A 14,590-nucleotide genomic window follows, 5' to 3' on the forward strand; every position below is an offset into this window, starting at 1 on the left:
CAAAGAAGGCCTATTGTACTATATGTGTATTAGCTAACTGACAAATGTTTACTTTTAACCCCAATGCAACAAAGGTAACCAAATAAAACTATCCTGGACCTAGGAAGGCAGTTTCAAGTAACTATATAACGAGTCTCTTCATCAGGCGATGTCCTAGTGACTGTCAGGGTAACTAATGACATTGTAACTAATGGCATTGTAACTAAATAACTCTGTAACTAAGCCACCGTCGGTCACTGACCCCGCTGTTACTAAATCCTTCCTAGGCAATGTAGACTATTTATGTACATTGTCTGTCTACATCGATCCTAATGCAATGCAATGTATTGTGGTAGACTGACAAATGCACCTGGATGTAGTGGGGTTTGTTCACAGTATGGGTTTCCTTAATATTTCGTCATTTATACCATTTCAGTATTTGTTAGAGGACAAATGACATTTAATATTTAAGCTGTTAAATAAAGCTACATAAAGTTAAACAGATTTGTGACTTTCCTCATTCAAGAAAATCACGAGTTCAGTATGAAATTAGAATGATTTTGCATCAAAGGAAATATCGAGTTATTTTTTTTTTATTTGCATGTTGTACAGTATCATATAAAACTTCTGTTCAAACGCATTTCTTTGTATGAAGGTAAGCTATTGCCAAAGCTGTCTTAGTATATCTTGACTGATAGGTTAAAACTTACAGTTAAATTTTAAATAATATTTTTAATCATGTATGTCTTCATACCATTGTTTCATGGGTGCATCAGTACTAATTTTTATCATGCTAGGTAGCCTAAATAAGTGTTCAGAGTTTTTTTAAAACCTACTGTCAAGTTAATTAGTACAGTCCGATTTCGTTTCTAAATTAAATGGTAGATGTAAAACCATTTTAAAGGAATTTTCAAAGAACAAACATTGTTTCTTTTACATACTGTCCCAGTTGCAAGACATTGGATAGCAGCTAGTTTTTAATAAACAAATAATAATTTGTTAAGTTTTGTGACAGTCACTTGAACCTACACCATCAATTTAATAATGAACGAATCTATTATTCTTCATACCAATTTTTCATTATTGTGAGAATTGTAATATATTGGAATCAGCTGATAATTTGGTTTTATGTTTATTATGAAAATGTAAACAAACAATGTTATATTTTGTTCTATGATTAAATGAGTTTAAGTTAGTTCTTGATTTTATTTCACTGGCGACGATGAGTAAAAAACGAACCCAAAGATGTGAAGATATTGGTTGGAACAATAAAGAAGAGGTGCGAAAGAGAATGGAAAAGTTTTCAATAGAACCCTATGATGAAATATTGAACTGGGAGGATTATGAAGCTCACTTCCAATTGATGTGCAAGGTAAAGGGATTGGGTGATGACAGTGATGAAACTGAGGAGGCCAGAAGGGATCTTCTTCTAGCATATGTTGGACCTGTACCCCTCAAAAAGGTATCTAACTTCGTTTTACCTAGGCAAATTTATGACATACCAATGACTGAACTGCTTGATACATTTCGGTGTGTTTATAAACCTAGTAAAACAATCTTTGCAGCGAGACTAGACTTTGAAAAATGTGTGAGAGGAAATGATGAGAGTTTTTCAAATTTCGTCTTACGTTTAAAAGAGTTAGCCTCCTACTGTAAATACGACAGGTATTTTGAGGAAAGAGTAAGGGATAGATTTGCTGGTGGCGTTAACTTTCCACAGTTTGAAGTTGAAATCAGGCAAAGGTGGCCAGAAGGCATAAATAAAGATGGTTCACGTTTAACTTTAAATGAGTTGGTAGATTTAGCTGAAGCGATGGATAGAGCTAAGCGGGAAATGAATATTTTAGATGAAGCTATGCCTGTAATTAACAAGGTACATAGCTATGATAAGAAAAATAGATATTCCGCAAAAGAAACATACAGCCATTCTACAGAAGATTGTAATCAGTGTGGACTAGTACACAGTGGAGAATTTTGTCCAGCTCAAAAGTCTAAGTGTTTTTCATGTGGAAGGCAAGGTCATTTCTCACGACAATGTGGAATCAAAAAGACAAAACAATGTCACTTCTGTGGAAAAATGGGTCATTTTCCGGGACATTGTCGTTCAAAAAAGGCCTATTTGAACCAAATCAACGACACAGACATAAAATTTGAGGAAGAAGAGGTACAGTTAGGAATTTCTGAACTTAAACCTAATAGGAAGATCCCAAGAGCACAAATTAATGTTACCCTAAATGAAGTACCAACAACCATGGAGTTTGATTCAGGAGCTAGAGCATCGATGATTGATGCACCCCTGTGGAAACAAATAGGATCACCAAATTTGAGGGCATGTAAAACAAAATTTGTCGCTTATGGAAACAATACCCTGGATGTTTTAGGAGAGTGTGAAGTTAATGTTAAAGTTGATGGACAGATTAGGAAACTTAAGGCTGCTGTGGTAAATGGAAACGAATCTCCTTTGTTTGGATTAGGTACCATGGATGCTTGCCTTCAACATGAAATTACCACCTAGTGTTACGATTCGTAAGTTGGATAACACCAATAAGATGAAAATGTTTCTACAGTAACCGAAGAGGAAATTAACCAAGTTATTTCTGAGTTTAGTGATGTATTTAAGAAAGAATTGGGAACCATTAAAGGCTATCAGGCGAAGATACATGTTAAGAGTGACTCAGAGCCTAGGTGTTTTCCTGCTCGCAGAGTGCCTTTTCCACTAAGAAGTAGAGTTGAGCAAGAACTAAACAGACTGGTAAGTGACGGTGTTATAGAAAAGGTAGACCCTTCCAAAACTCCTATCGAATGGGCAACACCAACAGTAAATGTTGAGAAGGAAAATGGCACAATTAGAATATGTGGAGATTTTCGGGTAACCTTAAACCCAAACATTGTTACCCATACAACACTTTTGCCAACTTTTGAGGAACTGACGAATAAAGTATCTCGAGGGAAGCAGTATTCAGTTGTCGACTTGAGAGATGCATATCTCCAAATGGAAGTATCGGAGGAAGACAGAAAATATCTGGTAATATCCACGCACGTTGGATACTATAGATACAAGAGACTACCATTTGGTATAACCTCCAGCCCAGGTATCTTTCAGGAATACATGGAGAAGCTCCTTGAAGGCATACCACAAGTGGGGGTACTTCTAGATGATGTAATCATTACGGGCCGAAACAAAGAAGAACACCTCATGAACTTAAAGGAAGTATTAAAACGAATGAGTAACGCAGGGCTAAAAGCGAAGAAAGAAAAATGTAGATTCATGCAGAATTCAGTCACCTATCTTGGACACATTATCGATGAACAGGGTATCCATCCAACAAAAGAGAAGATCGAAGCAATACAAAAGGCACCTAAACCTACAAATGTCAAACAGCTTAGGTCTTTTTTAGGATCCATAAACTATTATGAAAGGTTTATCCCTAGGTTGCATGCGCTGTGCTCAAGGTTACATCGACTTACTAGCAACAGATCAAAATGGATCTGGACAGAGAAAGAAGATGAAGTATTTACAAAGGTCAAAATGATTCTTTCGGAAGAAGACACAGTTGTTCCATATGATGAATCCAAACCTCTAGTGTTGGTGTGTGATGCGTCCGAAGACGGTCTTGGGAGTGTCTTAATGCACAAGTGTGAAGATGGTCTGGAAAAACCAATCGCGTATGCTAGCAGAACTCTTTCAGATGCTGAGAAAAGATACTCGAATATTGATCGAGAAGCACTTGCAATTTTATTTGCTGTAAGAAAGTTTCACCAATATGTATATGGACGAAGCTTCACACTTGTCACCGATCATAAACCCCTTCAAAGAATATTTGGAGAAACCCGGAATCTTCCAAAGGTAATGAACAATAGGTTAGTGAGATGGGCCCTAGAACTGAATCAGTACAATTTTCAAATCAAGTACAGGAAAGGAGATGAAAACGTTTGTGCTGATGCACTGTCCCGTCTTCCCATGAGAATCAGAGAAGAATCTACCGATGTAAGAGACATAAAGTTTTTAAACATGGATAAAGTTGAGACATTGGTGTCCTATAAGGAACTCAAACATAACAGCAGTTTGGACAAGGAGATAAAATTAGTACAAAGTTATGTGCTAAATTCATGGCCAGAGAAGGTACCAGATAACATTAAAACATTTAAACAGAGGAAAGAAGAATTATCAGTTGAAGATGGTGTTTTGATGTGGTTTGGTAGAGTTGTTGTGCCAACAAATATGAGAAAAAAAATCTTGAGAATTTTGCACTGTGGCCATCCTGGAATTTCAGCTATGAGATCAATTACCAGATACTATGTATGGTGGCCTAACATTGACAAAGACGTTGAAATGCATGTTAAGACTTGTGAAGCATGTCAAGAAAACAGAGGAAACATTGAAGAAGTCCCGGTCTATCCATGGAACATTCCTGAAAAAGTGTGGGAAAGAGTTCATTTGGATTTAGCTGGACCAGTTGATGGAGTAATGTGGTTAGTAGGGATTGACGCGCTATCTAAGTGGGCAGAAGTTGAATGTTTAAAAACAACGACTTCAACTGCCATAATTCAAAGATTAAGATCGTGGATGAGCAGGTATGGGATACCATCACAAGTAGTAACTGACAACGGGCCACAGTTTGTCTCTACTGAAATGGAAGCATTTTTCAAGAGACATTCAATTCGACATATAAGAACTACTCCTTATCATCCTAGAAGTAATGGCTTAGTCGAACGTCTAATAGGGACTTTGAAAAGGCGTTACAGAACAACAAAACAAGAAATTAATGATTCTTCATTGGCATTGCAAAATGTGTTGTTCAGTTACAGAAATGCCCCACAAAAAACAACAGGACGAGCCCCTGCAGAGTTGTTTCTAGGTCGAAGAATGCCAACTATGTTGGACAACATGAAACCAAACCTTAGACAACAATTAGATCTGAAAATTTGGAAGGAACAACAAAACCCAACTCAAAAGAAAACCTTAAGAGCATTCAGTGAAGGGGAAGAAGTATGGATGAAAAAAGAGAATAACCCTGGTTGGATAGCAGGAACAATAGTCAAACGCAATGGCTTATACTCTTATGAAGTCATGTGTGGTGGAGTCATAAAAAGAAAACATTCGGATCAACTGCGAAGAAGAGAAGGTGCGGTGGACGATGAGGAGGGAAAAGTGTAATATATTGGAATCAGCTGATAATTTGGTTTTATGTTTATTATGAAAATGTAAACAAACAATGTTATATTTTGTTCTATGATTAAATGAGTTTAAGTTAGTTCTTGATTTTATTTCAAGAATGATGATAACAGAAGTGTAGGATGGCCACAAATTGCGGAACAGTTTCCTCCCTTATTTTGACATTTCCCAGCAGGCCGCTGCTCATATTTTAAGCATTACATCAGTGTCCGGTTGAAAGTAGGTGTCGTTCACCATTTTTTATTTTTGTACGAAATTTGAAAAACCTCAAGAACATCTGACAGCCATCCCCCTTAATACTTAATTTTGAAGTTCATTAGTATCACATTTGAAATAGATAGAACATTTAATATGATGTTTATCATATTTTTTGAAGATGCTTAGAATAAAGAGTTAAATATTTTAGCAAAGAAAAATAGTTAAATTTTCAGCTACATGGTTAAAACATACTCATATTTAATGTATAGTTATATTTATGTGTTTCATTTGTAATTGAATATTTAAACCAAAATTAACTAAGAATTAACTATTAGATCATTAACTATTGTTAGACTAAGAAGAATCCAGAGGAATAGTTTCTTCTTATGACCACTTACCAGGATAAAAAGGGAATAACAATAATATTTTATAAATATATTTTATATTCAAAACCAAACAAAAACAGCAAAGGTTACTTTCCGTGATGAGAGAATTATCATTAAGTTTAGAATAAAAAAAATTTTCGTCGATTGGCATGCTAAAATGTTTGCTGTTCAGGAGGAACTACACAAACTGCATTTATAGGCGCCTTAAAATAAGAAAATAAATAGCAAAACCTAGAAATAATTAGAACACAGATTAAACCATTGTTGTTCGATAGTGAAAAGTATTGTGAATAACATATCAAAAGTCTCTAAAAATATCTTTGGTCGAACACCACAATTTTTCCAAAATGGCGGCCAAATCCAGTAGTTTTTTGCTTTTTATTGAAATTCTGACTTTCCAGTCAATATTGGAGAAAAGTCGTCAATACATTTAATGTTCCTCCTGAAATTACCTTTAAAATGATACCAAATACATCTACAACAAAAAATAAACCCCGTAGAAATAATAAAATATTTTTTATAAATTAATGTAATAGTCCAAGCAAACTAAAAATAACTTACACAGGGATCGTATAAAAATTTGCAAGTAAACATGTTTTGGTTTTATTTTTATTGTTGTGGTGTGCAGAGTGACATAGCAAAAGTTGCAAATATTTATATTTATATCCAATATGGCAGATCCAATATGGCTGATCCAAGATGGCGGCCCAAAAAGCGTTCCCTGTTGAAATTAAGTACGTACCATCCAATAAATATCGGTCTTGGTTCTAAGTCAATATCTCGAAAAATGTGCAAAAAATCATGTGGTATCTTTTGTTGCAAAATTTGTCCAATATTGGGAAAAGCCGCAATTTTTTCCTTAATTTAGGGGTTTCCCGTGGACAGATTTTTGCAACTTTTGGTATGTCACTCTGCGCACCACAACAATGAAAATAAAACCATAAAATGTTTACTTGCAAATTTTTATACGATCCCTGTGTCTGTTTTTTTTTAGTTTGCTTGGACTATTACATTAGTTTATAACAAATATTTTTATTTGAAATATTTTATTATTTCTACGGGGTTTATTTTTTGTTGTAGGTACATGTATTTGGTATCATTTTAAAGGTAATTTCAGGAGGAACATTAAATGTATTGACGACTTTTCACCAATATTGACTGGAAAGTCAGAATTTCAATAAAAAGCAAAAAATTACTGGATTTGGCCGCCATTTTGGAAAAATGGTGGTGTTCCACCAAAGATATTTTTGGAGACTTTTGATATGTTATTCACAATACTTTTCACTATCGAACAACAATGGTTTCATCTGTGTTCTAATTATTTCTAGGTAAAACCATATATTCAGGGGCCTATTGCTTACTTAAGATTTTTTTACCTTACTCCAGTATTCCAACCAAAGAACACAAAACAGTACGACTTTATTAGGCACGTAATTCGTGTACGATTTAAAATACGTTGGCAACACAAGATCCTACGACAAAGATTAACTGGTGTAGCGTTTCCCATTTTGTTCAACGCTTGGATTTAGTCTAACCTAAAAACGTGTTGTAGAGTGTTCGAAAGACTAATTATTTATATGCTTTAACGAAACTGTAGCAAAAATATAATGTGTAAGCTACACGAATAACTATTAACTCAAACCACACAGCAAAGCATTTTACAAAAGTTTATTGTATTTGACTTAATTTCTAAATGACTATTGTTTAATATTTTTACATTTCCGAAGTATTAATAGAAAGTTCATTTTATTACATTTAATAAAATGCTTTTATTGCATTCATTTTGCATTTCTGCGAAAAATCTCTAATGACGACGATTTAACTCAGGTAACTAGTTGTATGGGATCCTAAGTCAAAAATACTATCAATCACCTTACACATATACGCACAAAGCAGAAACACCACACAATCCAAAATTAAAATAAATGAATAGTTCAACTTGAACTTTTACTGAAATATAACTAATTTGAAATTGGACTCAAAATACACCCGGACCAGGGGTTTCCGAAGAGCAGTTTAAGGACGAAGAAAATAAATATTATTTGTCAGATGGAACATGTTAGAATAGAACATACAGTGATCATTGGGGTGGAATGAACAGCGGGGGTGTGTCCACTGAACCGTATTCTCAACGAACTTACTCAAGATACATATTATATTATTGTGAGAATCTGTGATATATCGTTACTTAATATTTAAAAATATTGTTTTATAAACACTGAAGAAATACTGATACATATCAATCTTCAAAGTACAGAAACTGCTATGTTTAAATCCAAAAGAAACAACTCAAAGATTTTTTTATTTTCTGAAAGGGAACAAGATGATGTTTTAGTACGTAGTTATAAAAATTGGTTGATAAATAGGGTAATAACTAACAGCAACCAATGAATATTGTTTATTGAGTTTGCAAAGAAGATACATTTATTTATGTCACCAAAAGTAAGATTATCATATCGTATACATGACATCACATTAAGATTAACCTTTTAATTAATGCAACTTATTCCTATGGATTCAAGGCATACATTCATAAGATCAACGGGTCTATTTTAAAATCTAAACATCCAGAATTCTACACAGATTGTTCAAAGTCAGGATTCGATGGAAAGCTTTAAGAAAATATCTATAATAAACAGAAGAAATTATCTAAAAAAAAAATAAAAAAATAACAGTGGTATTTAATATCTGTATGGATATATTAGGGATCTAAAACATATAGATAAAGATAAATTAAAGTTTTCCTAAAATACATACTATATCAGTTAAACTCTTAATTCATAACCAAATAACTTGTGTGGACAAAAGAAAGCTAAACTTGAAAGCTTTAGAAGTAAGCAAATTCGGATTTAAAGGTTTGTTAAGTGGTAAACATTTCGGAATGAGTGTTTTACCGTTTAGAAACGTGTAAAGTAAGCATCTGCTAAACATATATTTAGCAATGTTATTTTATTCCTGCCATGATAAGATGTCCCTTAATGTTACGAAAGCAAGGAAGCGATGTGTAGGTAACATCAGTTTATCTTCAACCTCTGATGGAGACCAGAGGAATTATCTTATCTGCCAGGTTATACATCTCGTCCACTGTCTGAAAAATAATTGAATGTCTGTTAGGATATTTAAATAATTTGATTAATAAATTAATAAACATATTTTTCCAATGAGTAAAGATTTTTGCAGCATCTCTCTGTAACGCGGGACACATTTTAATTTAAATTGAAGAACACGGAAAATTATTTGTATATCACAATGTTTCAGGTTTAGAGCTCGAAATATATGCAATAGACATGTCGATAGTAGGTATAGTCTAGAATATAGTTTTTTTTAACTATCCATAGTTTATATGAACATAAGTTATTTTAAAATTCATGATATTATTCCAAGATCTTAGCTTATACCTTTCTGAAGACTGTAAAACAAAGAGAAGGTAAAAAAGTGCTTGACATTTTATTATTATTTATTTATACAGAATCTTCCTAGGTAAACAGTCAAACACCGGGAAATGGTAGAATAAAAAATAACTAAAAAGAATATCAAGAATGATTTTTTGACAAGATTTCAGTGTTCACCAGATACGCCATTTTATACATGCGCATTTTTGTCTTTCAATTAATTGTTCATGAATTTTTTATATAATTAGTCAGTTTTCAGTAGGTAATTTAAGTAAAAAAAACTGTAATGGTGAATCGGACCAACTTATTTATTTTCTAACAACATAGGTTTTTTAGCTGAAAACACGTCAAAATACATACCAATTTTCATAAAGACTGGTTGGAAAAATGCAAAGATAAAAAAAGCTTATGTAAAAATAAATGTTGTTAATGAAGCGATCTCAACAAAATTATTTTCTCTTTATTTAGACCAATGGAACTATTTTCAGAGGTTTGACTGTTTACTTACAGGATACCCTGTACATACATTAAGATAAATATCAGTGTGGATAAAATGTAAAAACTGCTAGTAACTAAGAAAATAGATTGTACTTCTTCAAAATCTGCACGAAAAAAATAATAGTAACGACAAAATAATAATAGTACTATAATGTAGTAGCAATCGTAACCGGAAAGACTAATTAATTTGAGTGAAGTTACTTCGAAATGCATTTGATTGTACACAGTGAAATTAACAACATGGATTTACCAAGAGTATACTACTACAAAGAGAAAATAATTATTAACTTTGTTAATAAACTAAATATTTTCGTTAAAATACTAGTATAAATTATTTAAATTAAGTTCAGCATAAACAAAGTTTTCTGAGTCAGATTATGAACAGGTGGTTTGTCGGATGGTGCTAAAAATAAAAGTATTAATTTAAACACATTTATGAAAAGCTAATGCATGATTTTAGCCTAAACCATCTTGGCTGTTAACGCCACTATAAGTTTTCACAACTAAATGTAGTTATCATCTAAAAATCTAGGGTAAATGTTAAAACTATCTCCTTTAAAATATACTCACCAACAAACATTTTCAAAATTATTACCCACACACTCACCTCCACACTCCTCAGCTGAGTGACCAAAGGACTCTCGTACTTGTTGGGTTGGGCGGATTCCCTCACGACAGCCCCTGCGGCTATCTCCTCTTCCACCTCCCTCAACTTGCGCAGCCTCTCGGCCTCCGCATCGTCCACTTCCACGTCCTCGGCTCTCGTCTTCTGCACCTCACTCTCGATCTCGTCCCCTCCACGGAGCAAGTCGTAGTTGAAGTTTTTCATGAGCCGAGCCATCTTCCGCGCGTTCTCCTGCAATTTCAATTTCGGTACACTGGTGTTGTATCGACCACGCCGATACATCGACATCCAAATAAGGTTTTAATTAGTTTACTTCCTAACCTAACCACTCTTACGTTAGGTTAGGTTAGGTTATAATTATTAGGTGTGTCATTAGGTGTGGTCGGTATAATACAAAATTACCTCAATTTCATTCCAGAAATTGTGTTGCAGTGGTGTCATAATGTAATTGGATATTTTCCCATTATATTTTGCCCTAATTGTAGTTAAATGTAATATTTTGTAGCAGTCTTATGTTGAGTGTATTGTGCATTGAGAGATTTGGCTGTGTTAACTCTGGATTGAGAGTTGTAGAGTATAAATGTTTTTATAGCATGCAGTTATTCGTAGACACTCTGTGTATTGCAAAATTATCTAATAATAAATAAAAAGCTGTTGATTTTTTGCCATTTTGTGTGTTTTACGTAGAATTTTTTAATTTTTTAAAGGGAACGGTCCAAAACCCTGGTCTCGTTACCTAACGTCGATCTTTTTGTTAGATAGCAACATTAATTCATAGCCCAATGACAAATGGCATCTGGGTCTGGAAACGATCTCGCTTGGATTCGAACCAGCAATCTTCAGATTTGAAGGCGAGTATTTGTAATTTTGTATGACATTTGACATTTGTAGCATAGAATAAGCATGTGACATTTTAAACGTTTGATTTGGTTAGTTGGCATTTACATACTAGTATAAACAAATTTGTGGTTAATTTTTTATTCATTTACCATAGTTGTTATGAAGATTTTTGACGTTGTCACACTGAAAATTATAAACAAATTTTTCAGTGTACTGATTCAAGGTTAAAGAAAAAAGGACACTTATGATAAGTAGATAAATAAAACATATGCTACATTCATGGACTTGATTTTGGTTTCCCTAATGTTAACAAGAAGAAGATTAAAGCAAATACATATTATTACTACTGCTTTATGCAATTTTGAGATTTCCATATAACCTTTTTCCTGCGAGCTTCAAGCAATCTGTTGGTTTGCTCTGCTATCCTGAACACCACAGGCTCTGTCTCGTCTCCTTGGGCTCCCATCTGCCAGCGCCGTGCAGCAAGATCCTGGAAATGTCCTAACAATTCAAGCTCTAAAGTAACAATATATTGCATTGCTGGACAGTTAGAAATTCGAAAATCCCGCTTTAATACCGGATTTGTCTGTGATTTTAATTCAAAGCCACTAAAGGGAATTGCTGACTACATTGTTCTATGCTAAAAGCAAAAAGCCTTAAACTATAATATATTTTACATATTATATTAATTTAGTGGATTATCATTACAAAATATTTACCAAGTAAATAAATCACAAATACAAAATTACAAAAAAACATAATATTCCTAAAGTGATGCCACGTTATGAATAATCAAACTATTCATTGGTAGTTGTAAAAAGAATATCTAGAGCGATTATTTAAAATCTACAAATTTATTTGGTAATTTAAATACCTTCCTAAGCTTGTATTCAGTTGTAATTGACATTTGGACTTAATATTACATGTTCTTTTACTTGTACTAAGGATGAACCATTTATTCTTCTCATTAGTACAGGGAGCGGCAAAATGATCTGACGGTTTTCTTTGCCGCCCTGTCGAGCGAATGAGTGGCGTAGGGTGATGGGAATAGGGGCGTTACAAAGCCAACGTGTGAACATTTTTAGTAGCCATGGAGCCGTGGGATAGCTGAGAAACATGTATTTGTAGTAGAAGTGTTTTTAAAAGTGGAAATTCCTGTGTAGCTGTTCAGTACACTTTTCAATATGGGTCCAAGGTGAAAAGTCCCAACTCAAAAAACCAGTTTGCTGTAAGTTGGTAACTTTAGAGCTACTAGTATAGCATTGAAAAAAAGTCAACAGGCTGTCCAATGTCAGCTCGGACACCAGAGAGCGCCGAGAGAGTGAGATACGCTGTGGAAGTTAGTCCTCAGCAGCCTAAACGCAAATAAGCTGCAGCTCTGCACTTGTCTGGCCGCTCAGTAGAAGAGTATTAGAATACCCTCTCCATTTTCATTCATACAAAATGGCAATCGTGCAACTGCAACAGTTGAAGCCCAGTGGTTATGCAAAGCGCATCTCTTTTTCAGAACAAGTAGTGATGACAAAGTTGTCATTATGAGTGACGAATCACACTTTCAATCATGCCACATAGTCTTTCTCACTCTTTAGTTTCACACCACGTAGTCAGATTTTAGTTTCAATGCTGAACTAGTAGCTCTAAAGTTACCCACCTACAGCAAAATGGTGTTTCGAGTTGGGACTTTTCTTCATTGACCCACATTGAAACGTGTACTGAACAGCTACACAGGAATTGTCACTTTTAAAAACACTTCTACTACAAAGTCATGGTGCTCAGCTGTCCCACGGCTCCGTGGCTACTAAAAATGTTCACACGTTGGCTTTGTAACGCCTCTATTCCCACCACCCTACGCCAATCACTCACTTGACAGGGCAGCAAAGAAAACCGTCAGATCATTTTGCCGCTCCCTGTACTATGCAATATAAACAATAATTAATTTGAGACCTGATCATGCTTATTTTTCAACTCATAAAACAAATAATTAAAGCTGTGTGACCTATATGTTACCAAACGAAAAGATACTATCTATTAATTTAATTGCTATTACTTAATAAATAGCATAAAATAAAACATCTCAATAACTGTCTCGTTTTAAATTTTTTACGTATTGAAATATTAAATTAATATAAATTAAAATTATGTACATCGTACTGCACTATTATTTTATGTACATAAAAAAAAAACTTAAAATTTGATTTAGAAAAAGATTTTTCAAAATAAAGGTCAATACTTTTTACCAGTATGTTCTCATGTCATCCTTTGAGATTAAATTAATAATCAGAAGTTCATTGAGAGGTGTGCAAAAATAACTGTACAGTAAAAAACTTTTATTGTAAAATTACCTGATTATGCAAAAACCCCGCAATGGATTTACGATACAAAAAATACATCCACTTCTTACTCAATAAATTAATAAATAATTAAAACAAATTGCTTACTTATTTTATCGATACAACAACTGATTTATAACATAATAACAATTAATCGTTAAAACACGTTGCCAATTAACGTATACATTTAGAAAGCATTACTATGCGTTGTTACAATTGTGCTAAAAATTTCAACCTGAATTTATATTACTTATTCACCTAAGAAAACTAGCTGAAACTTTACTAATGTAATTACTAATTGTATATACTCTCTCTTATATATTTCTACACATAAAGTTATCTAATAGTACCTATTCTAATTTTTGTAAGGAACCCATAGCACTAACCTGTGAGTTGCACCCCTTCTCTGATGGAACTAACCCCGTCCTACCACAGTAGCACGAGCCATCGATTGCACCCTGTCTGGCAGTATCGTTCTTCTTCCCTGAACTGCAGCTGTCGACCTACAGAATATTTCGGCCTACTTTTATACTTCCCAGTAAAATGAGGAGGGTTCCAACCTACCTTTATTTGACGGCAGCACGCAAAGGTTGTGTATTTTTCGGGGAGTTTTCCTGAATCAATTTGAGTTTAAAAACGATTTTTGTAAACAATAATGTAGTTTGACAACATGTTTTATGCAAAAGTTCATAGGCTTGTGTGTCAATATATAATATCTATAGTAAATTATATTGAGTAGTAAAAGGCTTTAGTCTAAGAAGGGTTTCAAGTATTGGTAAGGAATCTATTAAAAGTTTAAGTATTGAACCAAAATAATAGGCTTGGTGACTTTAAATCAAACTATGTCTTGAATACTTTGGAAGTTTAAGATATCGATTTTCATTTAATTTAGTTATGGCTTTTTGTAACAGATTTTTTTGTAGGACTTTATTCAATTGTGACCAAAGGTATGGACAGTAATAAAAAAATGCTACTACTTTACATTTGTGATATTTTCGTTGATTTATTAATTTAATTTGTCTAAACGCTTTCGTAATATTTTCAAAGGATTCATAAGCTATCCCTTAAAATAAAACATCTTAATATTTTCGCAACTTTACATCAACAATTTAACTGTGACATATTGTTGCGCAAAGCTGTTTGTTAAAACAAGGAAATAAAGCATT

General features: G+C 33.7%; 2 protein-coding genes across 2 annotated transcripts; one reads left to right on the forward strand and one right to left on the reverse strand.

Annotated features, from left to right (window-relative positions):
- The first annotated feature begins 1,201 nt into the window (after positions 1 to 1,201).
- Positions 1,202 to 5,137, forward strand: LOC129000495 (uncharacterized protein K02A2.6-like). The gene is made up of 2 exons (XM_054427457.1): positions 1,202 to 2,453; positions 2,547 to 5,137. The coding sequence occupies exons 1-2, from the start codon at positions 1,202 to 1,204 to the stop codon at positions 5,135 to 5,137; spliced, it is 3,843 nt and encodes a 1,280-aa protein (XP_054283432.1).
- A 3,433-nt stretch (positions 5,138 to 8,570) lies between these two features.
- On the reverse strand, positions 8,571 to 13,895 carry LOC129001756 (uncharacterized). The gene is made up of 4 exons (XM_054429191.1): positions 13,811 to 13,895; positions 11,474 to 11,584; positions 10,237 to 10,485; positions 8,571 to 8,827 (listed from the first exon to the last, which is right to left on the reverse strand). The coding sequence occupies exons 2-4, from the start codon at positions 11,558 to 11,560 to the stop codon at positions 8,765 to 8,767; spliced, it is 399 nt and encodes a 132-aa protein (XP_054285166.1). The 5' UTR covers positions 11,561 to 11,584; positions 13,811 to 13,895; the 3' UTR covers positions 8,571 to 8,764.
- Positions 13,896 to 14,590: the final 695 nt, after the last annotated feature.

Source organism: Macrosteles quadrilineatus, unplaced genomic scaffold (genome assembly GCF_028750875.1).
Source record: "Macrosteles quadrilineatus isolate MER2022 unplaced genomic scaffold, UCM_ALF_1.0 Scaffold_8__2_contigs__length_117827958, whole genome shotgun sequence".
Taxonomy (NCBI): Eukaryota; Metazoa; Arthropoda; class Insecta; order Hemiptera; family Cicadellidae; genus Macrosteles; species Macrosteles quadrilineatus.

Excerpts from the sequence above, each read along its gene's own strand:
- LOC129000495 (XM_054427457.1), top strand. The coding sequence starts at position 1,202 with ATGAGTAAAAAACGAACCCAAAGATGTGAAGATATTGGTTGGAACAAT. Across the intron at positions 2,454-2,546 it reads ATCTCCTTTGTTTGGATTAG|TAACCGAAGAGGAAATTAAC; the intron begins GTACCATGGATG and ends ATGTTTCTACAG.
- LOC129001756 (XM_054429191.1), bottom strand. The coding sequence starts at position 11,560 with ATGGGAGCCCAAGGAGACGAGACAGAGCCTGTGGTGTTCAGGATAGCA. Across the intron at positions 10,486-11,473 it reads TTGAAGCTCGCAGGAAAAAG|GAGAACGCGCGGAAGATGGC; the intron begins GTTATATGGAAA and ends TTGAAATTGCAG. Across the intron at positions 8,828-10,236 it reads CTCAGCTGAGGAGTGTGGAG|ACAGTGGACGAGATGTATAA; the intron begins GTGAGTGTGTGG and ends ATTATTTTTCAG.